Source organism: Phocoena phocoena, chromosome 11 (genome assembly GCF_963924675.1).
Source record: "Phocoena phocoena chromosome 11, mPhoPho1.1, whole genome shotgun sequence".
NCBI lineage: Eukaryota > Metazoa > Chordata > Mammalia > Artiodactyla > Phocoenidae > Phocoena > Phocoena phocoena.
In genome coordinates this window covers 51,476,699-51,500,976 of record NC_089229.1, presented here as the reverse complement: position 1 = coordinate 51,500,976, position 24,278 = coordinate 51,476,699, and the positions used below count along the sequence as shown (strand labels likewise).

Below are 24,278 nucleotides of genomic sequence, written 5' to 3'. Positions count from 1 at the left end.
GGGAACTTACCTCAACATAATAAAGGCCATGTATGACAATCCCACAGCCAACATTGTTCTTAATGGTGAAGAAAATGAAACCATTTCTACTAAGATCAGGAACAAGACAAGTTGCCCATTCTCACCACTACTATTCAACAAAGTTTTGGAAGTTTTAGTCACAGCAATCAGAGAAGAAAAAGAAATAAAAGGAATCCAAATCAGAGAAGAAGAAGTAAAGCTGTCACTGTTTGCAGATGACATGATACTATACATAGAGAATCCTAAAGATGCTACCGGAAAACTACTAGAGCTAATCAATGAATTTGGTAAAGTAGCAGGATACAAAATTAATGCACAGAAATCTCTTGCATTCCTACACACTAATGATGAAAAATCTGAAAGAGAAATTAAGGAAACATTCCCATTTACCATTGCAACAAAAAGAATAAAATATCTAGGAATAAACCTACCTAAGGAGACAAAAGACCTGTATGCAGAAAACTATAAGACACTGATGAGAGAAATTAAAGATGATACAAACAGACGAAGAGATATACCATGTTCTTGGATTGGAAGAATCAACATTGTGAAAATGACTATACTACCCAAAGCAATCTACAGATTCAATGCAATCCCTATCAAACTAGCAATGGCATTTTTCACAGAACTAGAACAAAAAATTGCACAATTTGTATGCAAACACAAAAGACCCTGAATAGCCAAAGCAAACTTGAGCAAGAAAAACAGAGCTGGAGGAATCAGACTCCCAGACTTCACAGTATACTACAAAGCTACAGTTATCAAGACAGTATGGTACTGGCACAGAAACAGAAATATAGGTCAATGGAACAGGATAGAAAGGCCAGAGATAAACCCATGCACATATGATCACCTTATCTTTGATAAAGGAGGCAAGAATATACAATGGAGAAAAGAGAGCCTCTTCAATAAGTGGTGCTGGGAAAACTGGACAGCTACCTGTAAAAGAATGAAATTAGAACACTCCCTAACACCATACACAAAAATAAACTCAAAATGCATTAAAGACCTAAATATAAGGCCAGACAGTTTAAAACTCTTAGAGGAAAACATAGGCAGAACATTATGACATAAATCACAGCAAGATCCTTTTTGACCCACCTCCTAGAGAAATGGAAATAAAAACAAAAACAAACAAATGGGACCTAATGTAACTTAAAAGCTTTTGCACAGCAAAGGAAACCATAAACGAGACGAAAAGACAACCTTCAGAATGGGAGAAAATATTTGCAAATGAAGCAACTGACAAAGGATTAATCTCCAAAATTTATAAGCAGCTCATGCAGCTCAATATCAAAAAAACCAACAACCCAATCAAAAAATGTGCAGAAGACCTAAATAGACACTTCTGCAAAGAAGATATACAGATTGCCAACAAACACATGAAAGGACGCTCAACATCACTAATCATTAGAGAAATGCAAATCAAAACTACAGTGAGGTATCACCTCACACCAGTCAGAATGGCCATCATCAAAAAATCTACAAACAATAAATGCTGGATTGGGTGTGGAGAACAGGGAACCCTCTTGCCCTGTTGGTGGGAATGTCAATTGAAACTGCCACTATGGAGAACAGTATGGAGATTCCTTAAAAACTAAAAATAGAACTACCATACGACCCAGCAATCCCACTACTGGGCCTTTACCCTGAGAAAACCATAATTCAAAAAGAGTCATGTACCACAATGTTCATTGCAGCTCTGTTTACAATAGCCAGGACATGGAAACAACCTAACTGTCCATCGACAGAAGAATGCATAAAGAAGATGTGGCAAATATATACAATGGAATATTACTCAGCTATAAAAAGAAACGAAACTGAGTTATTTGTAGTGAGGTGGATGGGCCTAGGGTCTGTCATACATAGTGAAGTAAGTCTGAAAGAGAAAAACAAATATCATATGCTAACACATATATATGGAATCTTAAAAAAAAAATGGTTCTGAGGAAACTGGAGCAGGACAGGAATAAAGACACAGACATAGAGAATGGACTTGAGGACATGGGGAGAGGGAAGGGAAAGCTGGGATGAAGTGAGAGTCGCATGGACATATATACACTACCAAATGTAAAGTAGACAGCTAGTGGGAAGCAGCCACATAGCACAGGGAGATCAGCTCAGTGCTTTGTGACCACCTAGAGGGGTGGGATAGGGAGGGTAGGAGGGACACGCAAGAGGGAGGAGATATGGGGATGTATGTATATGTATAGCTGATTCACTTTGTTATAAAGCAGAAACTAACACACCATTGTAAAGCAATTATACTCCAATAAAGCTGTTAAAAAAAATAAAATACTGTAGTGCACACTTAAAAAAAACAATATAGTGTTAGTTTTAGGTGTACAGCAAAGTGGTGTTAGTTTTAGGTGTACAGCAAAGTGGTTCAGATATATAGATTCTTTTTCAGATTCTTTTCCATTATAGGTTACTACAAGATATTGAATATAGTTCCCTGTGCTATACAGTAGGTCCTTGTTGTTTGTCTCAAATTTAGGGGAAAATTAGAATAAGGAATGCCTCATTGAAAAACATCAACTATTGTAAGTTATGTACAGTAATAAAGAGTATTTTCACTTTAATTACCAAAAATCCTTTAAGCCTCAGCCTCTGTAGTAGAAATTCTTCTCTAATCTAAAAGGCTTGAGATGTGCCACACCTAGAGAAGCCCACGCGCCACAACAAAGAAGAATCCACACGCCACATCCAAGACCCAGTGCAGCCAAAAAAAAAGCCTTGAGAAGGAGCATGTCAGAAAATGAATATTTTAAATTGCAGATAAAGTAGAGACAGGGTTTTCCATGGAAAATGAGGATTACAGGGAGAGGAAGAGGCCAAGGAATCGGATTTCAGGCAGGAAAGCTTTGCAAAGCAGATTTTGGGAGATAAAGAGGAGACAGGGTTGTCCATGGAAAATGAGGATTACAGCAAGAGGAAGAGGCCAGGGAATTGGATTTCAGGCAGGAAAGCTTTGCAAAGCAGATTTTTGAAGATTTCATAAGAAACTGGTAGGTGAGAATAAGGTAAACATTAGCAAATTTGGGCTACATAGGTTACAATCGGCCATGAAATCAAATTCTTTTACCGTTTTGTGAGTGATATGTAGTGGATAAATGATACTGGATAATAAATGAAATAAACTATTTACAATACAGAACATCGTACAATTTTAAACTCTAAAGTACAACTTTTTACATGTGTTTCATGTAAAATAATTTTTAAAATTACAAACCAATACACATTCACTGTGGAAAAAACCAAAACATAATACATGTAGATATAACTAATGTGAACACCTTGGAGGATCAGACCTTTATCAGACATGTTTTCCTATGTCTGCCCACATATTTTGTAATGGAACCAAACAGAATATACTGTTATAGACGACTGACTTAATTTGTCATGAACATCCTTCCATAGCATTGAGTAGATGTCTAGAATATTCTTATTAATGCTTCTTGCCACTATCACAGACCTCTAGGTTCTGCCGTTTTTCACTTTTATAAATAGCATGACCAGGAACTGGCTTGCACCAAAAACTTTATTCATATCCATGATTATTTCCTTAGGAGGAATCTCTGGAAGTAAAATTTCCTAGTCAAAGGATCTATGTCAAGCCTTTTGCCATCAAAGTCAAATTGCCCTGCAGAAAGGCTAACATACGCATCAGCTACAAATAAGTATGCATAATTCTCCACATACTAAAAACACTTTTAAAAAACTTGACCAATGTGATGTGAGGAAATGATTCTCACTGTACTTTTTATTTGCATTTGTTTGAAGTAGAACATGAAAGTTATTTTAAATGGCTCCAAGGACCCCTTGGGTTACTGGACAATACTTTATTGGAAGTAGATAACACCTACTGCCTCTGCTAGATCTTAATCCTAAAGTTATTTTAACTTTTCCCACGTTTCCAAAACACTTAAATATTAAGTTTAAAATTTCATTAATCAGCTATGTATTTTGCTTGTGTTGAAATCCCTAAATGTTTGATATTCTTTTGAATGAAATAACTAGATAATGGAATGAACTTTTCATTTTCCACGTAGATATTTTGATGTGGTTTGGCTTTAGCCAAAGATGCCTTTCAAAATACTTAATTGACATTGAAGTCATTTTTCTCATATTCAAAATTTCCATGCATTTCAAAAATTATGGTGCTGGAATCACAGAACTTTATTGGCATTAGTCAAATTTAAATAATATTTTAAAACATCTAGCTGTTTGGCATTGTGTAGATCCTTTCCCCCTTCCCAGTACGCCACACTGCTCCAAAAAAACCATATCAGATTTCCCACAATTACCTGTGGTAACCTATCTGGAGCAGACTGGACATAGAGAGTACGATAACTGAGGTGCTAATATTGGCCTGCATAATCCCCATGGGTAATCAACACCTAAACAAGAGAGGGAAAGATTCGAGAAGCTTCATCTCCATGCCAGTTCTACCACCTTCTCTAATCCCCTACAAGAAATAGTCCTGAGATTGTTTGATATGCAATCCATTTTGTACTGAACAATACGCCAACGTTTGCAAAGGGGAGAGAGCATGGAACTTAAGTCTTTGCTTCAAATTTCATTCTTCGGAAGACAAACTCAGAGGAAAAATAAATAAATTGATCAATCAATCGGAGCTACTGACATTTTCTACTTCAAGTGCAGTTACTGAACCCTTTCAGCTAAGGAGGGGTGCAAGTCAAACTACCTTCTAATGGTTCTTACAAATCCATTTTCTTTAGAAGTAAAGCAAATGTTTTTAAAAATATTGATCCCAGCTGACAAGTGGTCAAACACAATAGATTCAGGTGAAAAAGAAAAGGAGATAATAAAAGGTCATTCGCTGATTTATTACTGATTTCATAATATTTCAAAATTAGTTGTTCATAAAGTATCTGTGAAGAGGAAACTGTAGGAAAAAAAAAAAAAAAGAGGAATACTCTCCCTATAGAGCAACAGGAGCCTCAATGAACTTATCTGCAGAATGGGGGTAGTAGAATAGATGACCTTCCTGTTAGGAACTTTGGTGGATCCAAAACATCTATTCCTTTATGACAATGGAAGTGTTGAAGGGTCTAGATTTGATCTGTTTTAGAAAGGAAAAATGAGAGAACAGACGTGAAGGAAAAAAGGCAGCTAAAATGGTCACGCCCGTACTACAACACGTAATTAGAGGGAACACTAGTGGTGTCTCAATTCAAAATAGCTACTTTTTATAAAGTGTTTTCTGGATCACATTCTTTATGAAGATATCCATTTAAACAGTTTTAGAATAAAAAGACCTGAAAATGTGACTTTAATTATAACTACAATGATTTTCATAAGTAGATGCACTTTACCAACCAACGAGCAAAAGAATTTACTTACCATTTGTCATCTAGAGTAAATTCTCCAACTGCACAAAAGAAACTAAACTCACATAATGTTTATTCTCCCTTTCCTTCCCAAATTAGGTCATTTATGTAATACTGAACCTCTACAAAAGGTAACATACAAAAGATGCTGATGTGCTAAGAAATAAAAGGAACACTTCATAAAAATATAGTGTAGTTTTCTTTTTCCATATGAAAGTATTTAAAAAAAAGTAGCTTGCAATGTTACAAACATTCTTATATGACACTTTTTGAGTCTGTGAATTCTTGCCAGAAATATATAGTGTTCACATCATTCCAGTGAATAACACTCAACATACCAATTTTTTTCAAAGGCACAATGTCAAAAATACTTATCGACTTTAAAATTTGTTTTTTCTGTAGTATATACCAACCACCTGTGACATTGTTCTAAACAATGACATTGTTGTAAACAATGTCACAGGTGGTTGGTATATACTACAGAAAAGAGTCTTAAATATTATGCTAAATTTCAATGTCAGTGAACACAGAAAAAAAAGTAATGTTGGTATTTGAGGTCATTATATTTCCAGCAGCCTGAAGACATTGAGACTTATCAAAATAGTGATCTTAGGCACTTTGCCTACCCCTTTCTTTTGGGAATCTTTAATTTATGTGACATGTTTAAATAAATGGGAGTTAACTCTTCATATGCTTTGGAAATTAGATGAGAAATCACTCTTAAAAATTGTAAAAAAATGTAGCCGACTACACGCTATGTAGTATTATTTCTACCTGCCATCAGGTGCTGTAAATATTAAAGGGTAATTTTCTTCAACCTTTCTGGTTAACATAACTCACCTGCCCTTCAGCTTGCCAAGTGAAATTCATGGAATGGATATTGACAGGAATGGCTGGCATTCTCTGTTGTGCTCTTCTGAAATCATGTGTAAAAGGGGCCATTTTCCCCTCTGAAACAATCAAGATATCTTCTTCAAATCCTGGTTTTAAAAAAACAAATAAAACTATCAAACTAGCTGGACTTAAAAGCATCCAAATGAGAACTTGCACGCAAAAAGAACACCAAAGAATTAGTAATGGGTCATTTCTTTTCACAAGGCACCTGCCTTCGTACCAACTGATATTCCTGTGGGTGATAAGAATGATGCCAAAGACGCATGCTTTCGGGGAAAGGGAGTGGACGTGGAGTTAACTGGTGCTAGCAAATGCCGGGTCCACCTAAAAACGCAGGATTGTAGAAACTAGCAACAGCATGATCAGAACACTAGATCAGCTTAGGTTTCTTGAGAGAGAAGTTTATACGCTTTTAGATGGAAAAAAGCTAATTAAAAGGGGGAGACCAATCTTCCTTGGAAATTAAGCTTTGAAAACATACTAAGTGTATGCATCTCTCCTCCTTTAATGGAAAAGCTGGACAGAGAGTGAAGACCCAGGCAGGGGGAAGAAGCAGAAGCTCCCGTGTTAGCCGCGAAACCTTACCTATGAGCACTCTCGCCTGGTGAGCATCGATCCACAGGTACAGGCTTTCCTCCGGCGGCTGCCCGACCTCCGCCCGCAGCACCAGCAGGCACGGGAGGATGCTCCAGAATCGGAGCGCGGCGACAGGGAAGGCGCCTCTCCGGGCCATACTATTCCGGACCTCCTGGCTGGTGGCTCTCGCAGCTGAAACTCCTGCCGCACCTACCCAACCTGCAGCCGTTAAGCTGTCTCTCAACCGGAGCCGTTCCCGCGTAGTCAGCTAGGCGTGTAGCCTCTCGGCTCTGATGCGAGTGAGCCCGGGTGAGCGCGAGGAGGAAGAGGAGAAGGGAGTGGAAGAACCGGCGAGAGCGGGGCAAGACGGGGGTGGGGGGCGGGGGCGCAGGAGGAACAGGGGAGAGCAGAGACGCAAGACTGGCAAAGCAGGAGATGCCAGCCCGCCGAGCGAGGCCAACAGTCAGAGGGTTAAATACAGCGGGAGAGGAAGAGCGGGAAGGGCCGGCGCAAGTGCGGTACGAACGAGGAGGCACTCGGCCCAGTCGGCCGCCACTGGGCGGCGCTGGGGAGACGCACGGGGGTGGGGCGGCACGGGACCCGGGAGGCAGCGTCCACGCCGCTGTGCGCCGCGTGGGAGCACGCACGAAAGGCGCACGTGGTGGAGGGAGCTGCGGAGAAGGGCGCTCAAAGGCGCCTCTGGGACGTCCCTCGCTTCTGCCTCTGGCCAGACGAGGCATGAATGGAGGGAAGTGGGGTGAACTGACTTCACAGGGCTTGACTGAGCGCAGGTGATGATGATGATAACTCCCATTTGTACTCCGGGGCTAAATGAAGGCGCATATTCCTCCACTTCTCCCTTTCCGCTACTGTCATTCCTCCTGCAAACCCTATCCTCATCCATCCGCGCTAAGCTGACACGGCGCATTCCCATCCATTTAAAACCCAAGACTCGACCGTCCAGTGGTTCCCTGATGGCTGGCGCTCAGGTTGGCGGGGGCGTGGGGTTTCATTGCTCACTTGCCTGACACCATGGAGGATGCTTTTTAACAGCTGTGGAGGCTCTTCTCCCTGATCACCGGAAGCACTTGGAAGAGTTCCCTGAGCTCTGGATGACAGGCTTACCTGACCTGCTGGGGTAGGGCTCCCAAAAGTTGTGAATATCTTCATAGTTGCCGGTATTTTAAGAAATTTGGAGGCGTGCCGCGCTGGTACTGAAATCGCAGGCACTTTAGAGCAACACCAAGGATCTGGCCTTGCCTGTGGGAAGAGTAGTTGGCTGGCAGTGGGCTCCAGCCCAGCCACACCGACTCGACCCCAGCAGAGAGGATTTGTTTTGCCTCCTGCCTAATCCCTTGGATGAGCAATGAAAACGGAAGCAAAGGTTTTTTTAATTTTTTTAACTTAGATTTCAGACTCAGAAAAGAGTTGTTTACTTCTGTATTTTTTGGCATCCGAATGCTGGACAAATGTCCCAAGGATTGAGCATCTGGGGCAGGGCATGTTGTTTCACCCAGTCCCTTGCAGAAGTGGATACCTCAAGAGGGGAGAGCAAACCGGCAACAACGGAAGAGAAGCGGAACACGTGCATGAATTCAGCTAAGCGTTGGGTCATGAGAAGTTACTAAAGAGAACAGAATATGTGTATTTCCAATTATGAAATATTTTCAACCGTGCAACTGTTGATCTTTGGAAAGAACTAGACGAAATCTACAATGGATTTGAACTTTGTGTTTTAATTGTAAAAGTACTTTAAAGTGCTTACTTAAACCTCACAAGTCTTTTAAATAGGTACTATTATTATTCCCATTTTATTGATGGGGAAACAAGGCTCAAAAAGATCCAGTAAGTTAGTTGACTGTGGTTACCCAGTGGTAACTATGGTTACTTACCGGGTCAGAGGCAGAGTCAGGGTTCAAATTTCCAGGCACTCTGGTTTCAAAGCCTATTCTCTTAACCACTATACCTCCACTGATAAGTAAATCATAATTAAGTCTGTCTGCATCCAAAGCTTCACAGCCATTCTTCTTTACAATAACATTTACCTCTTTTCAAAGATTTCATGAGTTTTTATTTCAGTGAATATTCATTTATGTAATGTATTCATATACATTCCGAAACCCTTAAAGCACTTTAGCATTGTAATGCCAGTTGTCCCCCAGTTAAAGATAATCCTTTTGCAACACAGTGGACATCTTCCTTTACTCCAGAAAGTTGTCGTTTTAATTAAAAATATATTTTTCCCTCAGTAGTGTTCAAACCCCTACGGCTCTTGATGCAAGGACGCCCTCTACAGGTTGTTCTAATCAAATACTAACTGAGAAATAATAGCCTTCATAAAATTTACTTTTTATGTAGAGAAAAAGAGGGACTAAATTCTCTCCTAATTCACCTTCCCCTGAGTGAGGTCTTTCTGCAACAGTTGAATTTGGTGTTGGTGATACTGGTAGTATATCGTGCTGTAAGGAATTTTTCTTTCCAGAACAATGGGTCTCTGTTCACTTCTCCCCAGCAGTGGACACTTAGAAAAATTACATTTTATGATAGAGAAAAGTGTTATTTAAAAATATTGGATTTGGGCTCTTTTGGTTTTTAAAGGGAAGGAAGGAACCAGTCAGCTATTTTCAAGAGTAATATGGTGTATCTTTGGGGGGAAGGTCCACCTAAGAGTTGAATCAGGCTGGACTCTCCCTTCTATTGTTAAAGAGCAAAGAGGCTTTTTCATTCAGAAAAAAAGTCATGTTTTAAAATTTCTCTGCTCAAATAGAAATGCAACAATATTTGCACATGATAAAATGTTGGAAATAATATGCTAGGAGGTGTTGGGAGTTAACTTCATTTAGTTGAAAATCCGACCATTTATTTTTCCAGTCCATTATCCTTCCTTTCCTTGTGTAATTAATTCTTGTGAATTACATTTGTAGGCAACTTCATGTATTTGTTCATTAACTCATTCACTCATTCAACAAATATTTATTAAACACCCATTTTGTGCAAGACACTGTCCTAGAAACAACAGGAGAGGCAAAGCCAGTGAAAAATATCACGAAACTACATGAGAAACAAAACACGATCCCAGCCCTTGAAGACCACTGGAGCTATTTAAATGAATAAGATAAGTACCCAAGTAACCGTAATTCAAGGCAGAATACAATGATTGTTGATAAGACAAAAGGACTGGAAATTCAAAGGAGAAATCTCATATCTGGGATTCTGAAAGTTTTATAGTTCATTCATTCATTCATTAAAAAAAACACTGACTGTGTGTCTGATGTATGCACTGTACAGGAACAGGGGATAGGAGGGCAAATAAAAAGACAGCCCCTGCTCTTGAACTCTCCGTCTAACAGGGGAGATTGTTAAGAATGAACAATAAAGAAGAATGAATGCCAGGATGGGGATGTGCACAGGGTATTTTGGGACTGGGAGAAAAGTCCCCTAATGCAGACTGGGTTCTGGTAAGACTTCCTAGGGGCCAGGGTACTTGAGTAAGCAGTTCTGAAGGTTAAAGGGGAATTGAACATGTAAGGGAGAGAGACAAGGGATGTCCAGCAATAGTGAGAACAGAGATGAGAGAAGGAATGGTACCATCCAGAACCTGAATGTACTGATCTGCAATGTGATGAGCCTGGAGTGGGGGAGAGAGGGATGGATGAAGCCAAAAAGGGAAGTAGGAGTTGGTTATAGAAATTGTGCTGAGAAGAATTCTCAATAATTTATGGAGAGACACTGTCCTCAAGGAGGTAGAGCATAACTCCCCACTCTTTTTTTTTTTTTTAACATCTTTATTGGAGTATAATTGCTTTACAATGGTGTGTTAGTTTCTGCTTTACAACAAAATGAATCAGTTATATATATACATATGTTCCCATATCTCTTCCCTCTTGCATCTCCCTCCCTCTTACCCTCCCTATCCCACCCCTCCAGGCGATCACAAAGCACGGAGCTGATCTCCCTGTGCTATGCGGCTGCTTCCCACTAGCTATCTACCTTACATTTGGTAGTGTATATATGTCCATGCCTCTCTCTCGCTTTGTCACAGCTTACCCTTCCCCCTCCCCATATCCTCAAGTCCGTTCTCTAGTAGGTCTGTGTCTTTATTCCTGTCTTACCCCTAGGTTCTTCATGACATTTTTTTTTCTTAAATTCCATATATATATGTGTTAGCATATGCTATTTGTCTCTCTCTTTCTGACTTATTTCACTCTGTATGACAGACTCTAGGTCTATCCACCTCATTACAAATAGCTCAATTTCATTTCTTTTTATGGCTGTCCCCACTCTTAAGCGTAGGCTATGCATAGTGACTTCCTTTCATAGAGTTCCATATGGAAAGAGGTAAAAGGAGTAACTTTACAGCAGAGAGACCTAACAGACATGGGTGATCTTGTCCAGGTGATCAAGGTCAACATCAACAGTGATAAGTCATGTTGATAGTATATACCCTGGATAAGATGTGATGAGAATGGTAACTTCACCTCTGTGGTCTTCTCTTAAAAACCCATAACTTCTGTCTAATCATGAGAAGAATATCAGAAAAACACAATTGAAGGACATTCTACAAAATACCTAACCAGTAATCCTTAAAACTGTCAAGGTCATCACAAACATGGAAAGTCTGAGAAATGGTCACAGCCAGGAGGAGCCCAAGGACACACGACAAGTAAATGTAATGAGGTATCCTGGATGGGATTCTGGAACAGAAAAAGGACATCGGATAAAAACTAAGGAAATCTGAATAAACTATTAATAATAATGTATCAATATTGGCTCATTAACTGTGACAAATATACCATATTAATGTAAAATGTTAATTGAAGGAAAACTGGGTGCGGGATTTATGGAACTCTCTGTGCTATCGTTGCCATTTTTCTGTAAATGTAAAACTGTTCTAAAAAATAAAGTTTATTAAAAAAAATTAAAAAGTAAAGTTTATTTTAAAAATAAATGGTAGACCTAGATACATTCAAAAATACTAAAATACTACGAAAAGATGCTCAACATCACTCATTATTAGAGAAATGCAACAAAACTACAATGAGGTATCACCTCACACTGGTCAGAATGTCTATCATCAAAAAATCTACAAACAATAAATGCTGGAGAGGGCATGGAGAAAAGGAAACCCTCTCACAATGCTAGTGGGAATGTAAATTCGTACAGCCATTATGGAGAACAGTATGGAGGTTCCTTATAAAACTAAATATAGAATTACCATGTGATCCAGCAATCCTTCTCCTGGCCATATATCTGGAAAAAAACATATTTCAAAAAGATACATGTGGGCTTCCCTGGTGGCGCAGTGGTTGAGAGTCTGCCTGCCAATGCAGGGTACACGGGTTCGTGTCCCGGTCTGGGAAGATCCCACATGCCGCGGAGCGGCTAGGCCCGTGAGCCATGGCCGCTGAGCCTGTGCGTCCGGAGCCTGTGCTCTGCAACGGGAGAGGCCACAACAGTGAGAGGCCCGCGTACCACAAATGAACTTATTTACAAAACAGAAATAGAGTCAAAGATGTAGAAATAAACTTATGGTTCCTGGGGGGCAAAGGGGGATAAATTGGGAGATTGGGATTGACATATATACACTACTATATAGAAAATAGATAACTAATAAGGATCCACTGTATAGCACAGGGAACTCTACTCAATACTCTGTAATGACCTATATGGGAAAAGAATCTTAAAAAAAAAGTGGATATATGTACATGTATAACTGATTCACTTTGCTGTACACCTGAAACTAACACAACATTGGAATATAAATATCAACTATATTCCAATAACAAAAATACTAAAGTGCTGACATTTGAAAATCAAAGGATTTTTCATAAAAATTTGGATTTTCAGGTTCTTGAGGCTTTTTTTTGGCTTCTTGGGGCTTACTCAAGTAAAACTGAGACATCTGGCAATATTCCCTCCCAAGAGGATGTGTGTGAGTAGTGCTGTAAGTACAGTTACAATACTCCTCTTTCCAGCCTACTCCACTCCTTTACTTGACTTGCTGGGCTTCTGGAGGCCCAGAAGTTTGCTACTCGCTACTCATGGCCTGGAGGAGAGGCCATGGGACAGGGAGTGGGAAGGTGCCTGAGGGGGCTGAGCCATCCCTTAGCCTGGAAGTGCAGTTGTGTGGGAACAAGGACAAAGCCTGCTGTAGAGGAGGATCTTGTCACTGCCCAGCCACCCGTTCACCCCAGCAAACTGCCATCCTGCTGACCACTCTGCCTTGTGGTCTCCGCCAGAGCTATTTTGGTGACGACAGGTGTTGGGACAGAGACTAGGGTATATCAGCGGCACCCTGAGCTGCGTTTGGAGAAAGAGGGGAGCAGGCAGCCCTGTAGCACACTGGTATGGAAAGGGAGACACAAGACACAAGATAGCAAGTAAAGAGAGCAACTTGCCAAGCATTGTTTTAATGCAGCCCTGTTTTTAAAAACCAAACACAATATCTATCTGCCTATCTATTTATCTAGTTAATACGTATATAAAACCATGCAGAGAAAATGTCTAAAAGGTTACATACCAAAATATTTCCAAGGGTAACCTATGAGGAGTGAGACTGGGATGAGGGAATTATTTTTCACTTTATGCATAAATATTTTCTGATTTTTTTTTTAATGGGCAGATGCTCTTGTAATTAAAAACCACTTCGAGGAAGAAAGGTTGTTTCTCTCCTGCTCAGTCAGTTTCTCTCAAAGTAGGCAGCTGTCACCACCCTAGTCCAGCACTTCTTGCTATGCTGCTTGCATACTTTATCACTTAAGAACTGTACATCACAACACATGACAGCTCATTACTGAAGCACAGCACAGCTTGAGGGTTCCTCATCAGTGCATGTAACACTTCTGCTCTTCTTTCCTCACATGATGGCATTGCTAAGCAACCTAGCATATCTTGTCTTCCACAAACCATACCCATTATTTTCTGTTCATCCATGCTGTTTCATCCCTATGACATTTAACAGCACTATTTTTTTATAATTGGGAATAAAAGGAAAACAGTTGTACTGCCCAATATTAGAGAAATGGAAAACAAATTAGAACACTTTCATAAGATGAATTATTATTGAACTATTAAAATTAATGTTCTGACCTATGTATTCAACCATGAAACTATCATCACAGTCAAGATAAAATCCATTCCATCACTCCCAAAAGTTGAACAAATCATATACTTTAGATATGTACAGTTTATTATATGGCAACTGCATTTAATTAAATCTGTTTAAAAAATTTTTAAGAAATAAAAAATACTGATGTTTCATCAGGACACAAGAAACACTAACCATAAAAGAAAAAATTGGTAAATTAGGTGATATTAAAATTAAGACTTTTTAAAATCAATAGATAGCACTGAGAATGAAAAGACAAGCTATAAAGTAGGGGAAGATACTTGGGCATATAGGACTCTTATCCAGAATATATAAAGAATTTCTATAAATTCATAAGAAAAAGGTCAAACAATCTGGTAGAAAAATGGGCAGAAGGCTTGAATAAGCACTTCACAAAAGAGCATATCTAAATGGCCAATTAACACATGAAAAGCTGCTGAACTTCATTAGCAATCAGAACTAAAACTACAGTGAAACCAGTTCACTGCATTCAGAATGCTTAAAATTAAAAAAGAAAGACTATATGAAGGTGGTGAAGAAGTGAAACCTATACTGCTGACAAGAGTGTAAATTAGACTGCTTGGAAATAGCTAGTAAAGCTCAGTGATTGCACTCCTATGGATAAGCCCAAGAAAAAAAAATGTGCACCTATCCATCCAAAGACATGCACTATTTATCTTGGCCTCCAAATGGAAACAACTCAAATATCAACAGTGGAATGAATTAATAAATTATTATTATTGGTATGATGGAATACTACACGGCAATGAGAATATGCAAAGTACAATTACACACAACACAGATGACTCTCACAGACATCAGGATGAGCTAAATAAACCGAAAGGGTACATACTGCATGATTCCATTACTAAAATTCCCCAAACAGGAAAAACTAATATTAGAAGTTAAGATAATGAAGGGATTACCTTTGGAGCGGAGTAATGACTGGAAGGGGATGTAAAAGGTACCTCAGGGTGTTGGAAATGTTTTGTTTCTTTTTTTTTTTGCGGTATGCGGGCCTCTCACTGCTGTGGCCCCGCCCATTGCGGAGCACAGGCTCCGGACACGCAGGCTCAGCGGCCATGACTCACGGGCCTAGCCGCTCCGCGGCATGGGGGATCCTCCCAGACCGGGGCACGAACCCGTGTCCCCTGCATCAGCAGGCGGACTCTCAATCATTGGGCCACCAGGGAAGCCGGATGTTTTGTTTCTTGATCTGGATGTTTGCTACATGGGAATGTTTATTTTGTGAAAATTCGTTACATTGAACGAATTTATGATTTGTTCACTCTTCTATGTGTATATTTCAATAATTTACTAAAAATTATTATATCATATAAAAACCAAAATTATAAAAGATAGAACACATAGGTGAATGTATGTATAAGCTTAGAGTGGGAATGACCTTTCTAAGCAAGACACTTGAAAGCTATAAAAGAAAAGATAAATAAATTTGGCCGGAAAAAATGTTTTAAATAGCTATGTAGCAATTAATATAAAAATAGCTACACCATAAACAGATTACTGGGGAAAATATCTGCAAATATATGACAGACAGACGGATAATTTTCAAATTTCGAAAATGCTTATCCTTACCAATAATGCTTATACCTACCATATCAGCTAGTAGAAAAATGGACAACAATATAGATTTCTGTTTCACAGAAATAGAAATACAAAAGGCTGAAAGGTGCTTAACTTCATTCATAATGGAAGAGGTGCAAACCAAAACAATGAGATATTGTTTTATTTTACTGATGTCAAAAATATAAAAATTGACAAATATAAAATTAGATAAATTAAAAATTAGATAAAATTTTAAATAACTGAATATAAAGTATAGTCAAGGAAATAGGCAAACAGAAACTCTCATATATTATTAACGAACGTGTTAATCAACTTATCCGTTTGGGAGAATAATTTCTAATTTTCCAATATCCATCAAAAATTCAAAATGCATATATTCTCTGACTCAATAATTCCACTGTTAGGAACTTATTCCATGACTATACATGGAAAAACACCACCAAAATACATTTACAAAGATATTCTCTTTGTAATGGTAAAAGACAAAGACACAAAAAACTTGAGACTATCTAAAGATCCATTAATAGGAAAGTAGTCAAACAAATTATGGTACAGTATTCAGTGGAATATCAGGCAGCCATTATCCAGAAAAAAGAAACTCTGTGCTGATTATGAAAATTCTCCAAGATTCATTATGAAGTGAGGAAGATGCAAGCAAGATGCAAAGCAGTGTTTGTAGTATGTGTTCCTTAGTGTACATAAAAAATTAATACACACACAAACACTTAAGCACAGATGTACGTGTACATACAAAAACACAGACATCATCATCACGTGCACACACAGTCTGCCACACACACACATACATTTATCTGCAGGAAAAATACATAGGAAACTTGATGCTAGTTTCCTTTAGTGAAAAGAACTATGGTTTAGGAAGAGTTTGGGGAGAGAGGATTTTTTAATTCTATTTTTCTCTATTATTTGCAATTTTTTAGACATATAGTTGATTTCTACTTTTTGAAATGTTAATAGAAATTACTTAGGTAACATGCTATGAGCCATTTAAATTTTCTTCTCTTTGCTTTTCTGTTTTCAAAAATAAAAGTCTAAGAAATGTTTTTTTAAATGACATTTCCAAATACTTTCTGATAGCTCATAATATAATTTTGAATGAGAAAACCCCAAGAAAAGAATGTTTCTGTGTAATATATTATGTGTAACATAAACACACAAAAATAATTTAAAAAATGCTCTGAAATGTTAATGAGAAATGAGAAACTTGCCCCAATGGAATAACCAGAACCATCATGTACGTATATAGTAGGGAGAGGCAGACTAGAGACAGACACTCAGAATATCAGCAGGAAAACCATGGGATATTGAATAAATGATATTGAGGTAACTGGTTTCTGCTGGGAAATAAAAGATCTCTATTTCATACCACATTCCAAAATAAGCGTCAGATAGGTTATACATATATTTATGTATAAATGTAAATATTTATATATATTTCAATATAAAAGAGGAAACAAAATACTAGAAAAAATATGAGTTAGTATTTACCTGAGAAAAGGAGGAATTGAAGGCAGAAAGCATAGAGAAAAATGTTTAAACTTAACTACAATGTTCACTGCTATTTTACATATAGTAGTAAAAAACTAGAAACCACCTAAACGTCCAATCATCAGTTTTAGTTTAAATACAAATTTTAAAAAAACTATGCACAGTTAGGAGTATTGGAAAGTTACATAATCACATTTAACAACATCTATGGTATATTGTTGAATGAAAAATAATCACATTAAAAATATTATGTACTGTGGGAACCTACTTAGAACGTGTGTGTGTGTGTGTGTGTGTGTGTGTGTGTGTGTGTGAAAATACATGACTGCAGGGATAATACTTCAAAATGTTAACAGTAACACCAGTGTTTATAGCATTATTCACAATAGTCAAATGGTAGAAATATCCCAAATGTCCTTCGATGGATAAACAAAGTGGTATTAACATACAATGGAATATTAACAAATTTCTTAAAAGGAATTAAATTCTGATGCATGTTACAACATAGATGAAACATGAAGACACTATGTTTAGTGAAATAAGACAAACACAAAAGGACAAATATTGTATGATTCCACTAATATGATATTCCTGGAGTAGGCAAATCCATAGAGGCAGAAAGTAGAACAGTGGATACCAGGAAGGGAGGGAGAATGAGGGATTATTGTTTAATGGGTACAGAGTTTCAGTCTGGGGTGATGAAAAGTTCTGGACGTGGATAGTGCTGGTTGCAAAACAATGTGAATATTTCAATATTTAATGTGACCTTAAAATATTAATAGTAGCTATCTCGAGTTTTTATTTTCTCCTCTAATTTTTACTTTCTTTTTGCTTGTTTTAATTTTATTTGCTCGTCATTATTTTCTAACATTTCTATAACAAAAAAGTTACTTATGTATCGAAAATTATTGCTAAAATAGTAGATATGGACTCTTGTGAAATGAATGAAGGACACTGACAGTCACATTAGTCACTTCTATATAAGAGGCATTGGTTTTATTAATTTACTCCTCACAAAAGTTCTGTCAGGGGGTCACTATGCATATTCATATAAGAGGCTCAATGAGGTTAGGTAACTGTGTATAAGGTCACACAGCTAAAACTCCGCAGAGCTAAGGAAATACCTCAGGCAAGTTTAACTCCAAGTCTGTGTCCATGACACATACAGCTTATGACTGTGGCCTTTTAAATTATTAAAGAGTCAGGTCCCAATGAAATTCCTAATTAAAATTCCTCCCAGATAGTCTAGGAAAACATTCCCTGTATGAGAAATTGTGTCAGGAACGAAGGCACTGAGATATGAAGTAGGAGCTGGGAGTTGACTGAGAGATGGACAGAAAGGTTGGACCCATCCAGGAATGTAATTTTCTCAGGCAAGAGACAGAATTGCTGAAAAGGAACTCAGAATACAAATATGTTGTTTCAACAATAACTGGATAGTTCACGTGAAAGCACTTTGTAACCTGCAAAGCCCCACTCGTAGCTGGTATTTTATGAGTTCCAGCAGCAGTGGTCTGAATAGCCAAGACTCAAGGCCTGGGTGTGGAGCTGCTCACTCACCTCTATGTCTGAGGCCGTCCTCAGGACAGAGGAGTGGGAGGCTTTTCTTGTTGTGATCACTGATCTCTGAAGTCTCCAGAACACTATGAACCTTCCTCCCTTGATTCTTCTCTCCAGCTTATTTGCTAATCTGAGTTCCAGTCCTTGACCCATTCCTACAGCCAGAAAGTCATCACAGACACAGACATCCTAGAACACAGACTCCTAAAGCAATGGAAAATTCTATGGGTAACAGAAATACTATGTGAAGGAGATACATTCAGAATGAGCCTCAAAAAAGCAGCAGGACAGTTTTGACATAGAGCTTTTTTTTTTTTTTTGCGGTATGCGGGCCTCTCACTGCTGTGGCTTCTCCCGTTGCGGAACACAGGCTCCAGACGTGCAGGCTCAGCGGGCATGGCTCATGGGCCTAGCCGCTCCGCGGCACGTGGGATCTTCCCGGACCGGGGCACGAACCCATGTCCCCTGCATTGGCAGGTGTATTCTTAACTACTGCACCACCAGGGAAGTCCCAATATGCATACTCTTTAACAGAAATGTTTACTTCTGAGAATTTATGAAATAATTAGATATGCATAAAATGTATATGAACAAGAATGTTCTTGACAAACTTTACTATATTAAAGAATTAGAAATAATTCCCATCAAAACTGAACAAACAAGTACACAGTAGAATGCCACGATGTAAGTTGAAATGGGTTCTAATGGAATTTGTTGACATTAAAAGAAATCCTCATTATTTTAAATGAAAAAAGCATGAATGATCATGGTATAATCAATAGTATAATTACAGAATGGTTTAAAATATGTCTATGCATGTTAACATATCTGTGTACATCTGGACACTACTTATGTTAACAGTGATTAACTCTAAATGATTACGTTACTACAGATTTTCACTTTATCTTGTTTAGTTGTATTACCTAAATCTTTTACAATAAAGCTGTATTAATAAGAGAAAGTAGTAAAGCTAGTTCACTGTGTTTGAAAAATATTTAATGGCTTTTTTTTTCAAGCAAAGAGATTGAATCAAAATGTCATGTACCTCCATGAATGATGACTGTTTTGGAGTCTGCCATAGCATTATGTGAGGTTAGCTATCAACAATCTTGATTAAAATCAGGTTTTACAAAGACCACTCTCATTTATGCAAGAATACCAAGGGATTACATGCTGTTTGGAGCCTTGTTTACAATATACTTATAGTTCCCACAAAATTTCACCTTTCCTTTGGGCTTTCAGTGCCACTTGGGAGGCAATGTAGAGTTATGGAAAAAATGTGGATTGTGGAAACAAGACAGCCTCCTCACTTCTCCACACCCCACCAATTGAATATTTGAGGACACTTTGTTTGATTAGCTACTTCAACTCAGATTTAGTTTAAGGAATGCTTCTGGCACTTTAACACGTCTGAAATACAATAGGTACTTCATGAACGTCTGCAAAATATACACTGAAAGACTTAATGCAATATTTGGATCCACATGGCTATGGTTGGTTCCCTCTTGTAAATTACTAGCTTCTTCCAAGTTACTACAGGCTGTCTGCAAAAATTTACTCTTAACAGAGTTTATTCTAATGGCACAAATGCCTTGAATATTTATCATTAATTTACATGAAGCCATATAACTTGTGCCCAAGAGGAAATTTTGCTCTGCCCTTTGGTTATGGCAATAAAAACTACCATTAATAGACAATGGGGGGCATAGGTCTAGCTTCATCATCTGTGAAACCCTAGCAGCATCAACTAGCATCTTAGAAAACACTGTGACTCTAAAAACTCTTCTCACATATGAAAAAATTATCTTTATAATTAAAAAACTTTTCCCAAGGCCTTTTATAAAATATATTGTGGAAGTTGCCTTATTAATAACTGATAATCACAATGAGGGTTGAATTCTTCTATCTTGCACTCATTCTTGAGAATACCCAAGTTTCCCGAGGCATTTTTCTCTGGACCATCTGAACATGATACATATTCTTTCCATTCATGGGAATAATCACAATCAAACAATGCCAGTTTATGTGACTGGCTTCATTTAGGTAAAATACTGAACAGCATTTGGCCTGTAGTAACCTTTAAAAATATGCACTTGTGAATTTTTGAAAGGACACATTCAAAATTTCAAGGGAGATCAGCTAATTGTGAAAGTAAGACCTAATGAGGGAAAAATTCCTTGGCAGAGTTAACACAAAATAGGAAATTAATTTGGGGCAGACAAATCTCAATTTTGTCACTTTCAAGTTGATCAGGTCCTCAGAGACTGTTTCAGGATAAACTCAAAACAGAAGCGGGATAAACCAAAATGATAATTTGTTAATCTCTAACAGGCGGAATCTATTTTTGGAAACTAGAATACAAAAGTCAGCATTCCAAGACTTCCCTTTCCTATGAAGGTATGAAGGTATCTGCAGAATTCACTTGGTAATCACAAGATTGGTGAACATTGATCCCAGCTGACAGTATTGGATGGCATGAGAGTTACTTCATCTTGGCCAGTGAGTTTCAACTGCCACCCGTTAGGAAGCATTTTAGAAATGCCTTGTGGGGATATTTTTGGTTGTTACAACGACTAGAGGGCACTTTGGGCTCTTACAGGGTGTGGGCAGGGATAGTAGATGTCCTGCTATGCACGAGACAGGACCACACATGAATTGTCCCACAGTCTACACATCTTTTGATGACCCCATTGGAGATTCATGTAGATGAAAACCTGTTTATAATTATATGAACCTAGAAACCTAGCTCCATTTTACATATAAACATACAGTTTTTAATATACACTGAATTTTCCAGAAATGCAACTACTGGCAATAGTAAGATTCTGCGAAGAGTAAGATTGTACTTGGTTTTGCTTGGATCTTTACCAAGAATTATCCACGTTTTGGAAAAATCACATCACACCTCTGCTTTTCTCATTTTCCTGTACTTTTATATATAATAGCTTCTGATCTTCTTACTTCCCTTGAAACCAAACTTTTCATTAAAGTAGGTGCAAGCATCCATTTGGATTCTATTAAAGGATCATAAAGGGGGAAAAACAGAAGGCAGCTTTGGGTCAGTCTGTAAAGTCTATATACTATGTCATTCCATTTATGTGACATTCTAGAAAATCAGGGAATACATCAATGGTTACCAAACGCCGTGGGTTTCCAGGATGGTTTAATTACAACAAGGCATCATGAGGGAATTCCTTGGGGGGCAATGTTAGCTGTTCTGAATCTTGACTATGGTAGTGATTACTATATGACTGCATGAATTTGTCAAACATTATAGACATGTGTACCAAAAAAATTGAATTTTACTGTATATAATTTTTTAAATGTTTAAAAACTTGGGGAAAAAACCCACAAACGAAACACAGAAAATAAAGCAACTTAAATGGTAGTGTTGGGTCTTAGTGTTGAGAACCACTGAACTAGGCCATAGACACTGATGACATTTATGCTCCCACAGTTCACATCTCTAGTGATTGACCTACTCATTCTCATCACTCTCCTGTGAATAGTGTCAGATATATGGAGAGATATAAGTTATTTTTTAATAGGATTCATGACAATGAATGAACTACCGCTCAATCAAAGCCAGCAAGTTACTGGCAGTTAGGATTAAAACCTAGCCACTAATTCTAGTGAACATTTACTACACCATACTGCCTCACTAGTTTTGTGCTTCAATGGAAGAATGCTGTGAATTCTTAAGCTTTTCCATTCATTGCTATATTACAACTCTAAAATAAAATAAAATAAAGTAAAATAAAATAAAATACCAGGACTCACATTATACTACCTCCTGAGTTTACTAAGAATTAAAAAAAAAATTGCTTTTGTTTCCTAGAAGAAAAGTGTACTAAAATGTCACTTCCACTGACAGAAAATACAAGTCTCTTGTATTTTTATAAGGTGTTTACAATTGGTCAGAATTTTGGCTGGGGTGTTAAAGACTTTTTGCCATTTAACAGTATTTATTCTGCAGCCTTCTGAAACTGGGAAATTTTAACATGTAGAAATGTTTAGTTCACTTATTGTAGGTGATTAAAATGGTTAAGGAAGGAACATTACCTAATAAATGCCTTAATTTGGGTAATATCCAAAGAACAGATGTCAAAATGATGAATTACTAGCTTTTTAAATTTTCTTGCCTAAAAACTATTTAACCAATTAAGCTATATGAATAAGTAACAAGAATATAACATTTAGATAATCATTAATTGATACTTGTGCTAAGAATCTGTAATTCATATCCAGTATGCTGGCTTTCTAAAAGAAGAACTAAATAAATGTCACTTTAATAAATTTGCTTCACAATAACTGATATTGGAATTGTGAATTCAAATGACTTAAAAACAAAAACCAAAATATACCTCTATTGACTATAAGCTGAACCATGGATTTGAAGTCAAGATGAAGGTTCCAATGTTCACACTGTACATTCTAGCATCTGTGGCACAACATCAACCTTCAAGTGGTAATCCTATTTTAGTTACTCATAATTGTGGTTGGAATTGTCCCATCCACCATCAACTTAAAATTGGAGGGGTGGGAGTGGAGGTGGAGGTATAGACAAAATAAGGTTGGCCATGAGTAGATAATTATTGGAACTGAAACTTCCTCTGACACTACGATGGAGTAAATGGTGCCGAACTTGTCCTCCTATTGCAAACAACTAGAGAAGTGGGCAAAATATAAGAAATCTGTTTGAGGACATTGAATGATAGGAAGTGTTAAAGTTTGTAAATCCTAAAAGAAAGGAGACAAGTTATTTAAGCTCAATGATCACTCTGGCTGTTTTTCTGAAGGCATTTTCCTGACTATGGAGTAGGGAGAGGGAATCCAAGCAGAGCAAGTTAGTCTCTGAGGAGACAGAGATGGAGGAGGCCGAGGCAGCTGGAATTTGTGAAGCAAAGAACTTAGAAGAAAGATTATGGGGGAAAAAAAGCTCAAGAATTCTTCATAGAAGTCTCCTTGAGTCTGTTTCTGAATACTAAGATGAAAATCCATAGGGGGAAACTTCACAAGGCTGGTTAAGAAACTACTCAAAAGCAATAAGCTGAAAAGTTCTCAGAGCTCATGCAAAGCAGGGAGACATTTGATTTCCAACCAAGCAAACTGTAGAGACTTCGGTGAACATTGAGGTACTTGGTGGAGACCCCAGAAGGATAATTCTTTAACGGTAGGGTTAAACTAGCTCTAGAATAAAAATTACCCTAGATCGACTCTAATGAAGCTTAACAAGATTCAAAAGGATCAACCTAACCTGCAAGTAAGTTAACTTCCTTCAGAACAAGACTCAACACTCTTTAAAGAAAAATGTTTAAATCCAGACATTTGAAGCCTAAAATTCATAATGTTCAGAATCCAATAAAAATTACTAGGCATGCAGAGAAGCAGGAAAAGGTAATACATAAACCAGAAGACAAATGAATCAATAGAAAAAGATCAAGAAATGATAGAAATGATGGAATTCACAGATAAGTACTTTCAAGCACTACTTTAAATATGCTCAAGAGTTTAAAGAAAAACATGAATATAATGAGGAGAGAGATGGCAGCTATAATAAAGATAAAATTGCTGAAAACAAGTGATAAAGAAAAGAATCTTTAAAGCAGGCAGAGAATAAAAGACACATTACTTATAGAGGAATAAGCTTAAGACCTCTTTAGAAACAATTC

At 37.7% G+C, this 24,278-nt stretch overlaps 1 protein-coding gene across 1 annotated transcript in view; it reads right to left on the bottom strand.

Annotated features, from left to right (window-relative positions):
• The window catches only part of WIF1 (WNT inhibitory factor 1), an 86,383-nt gene extending 79,381 nt beyond the window's left edge, over positions 1-7,002 (bottom strand). The window contains exons 1-2 of the mRNA XM_065887417.1: positions 6,855-7,002; positions 6,216-6,355 (exon numbers count right to left, since the gene is read on the bottom strand). Of these exons, the coding sequence (XP_065743489.1) occupies positions 6,216-6,355; positions 6,855-7,002 (288 nt within the window). The remainder of the gene's footprint in view (positions 1-6,215; positions 6,356-6,854) is intronic.
• Between the last annotated feature and the right edge of the window lie 17,276 nt (positions 7,003-24,278).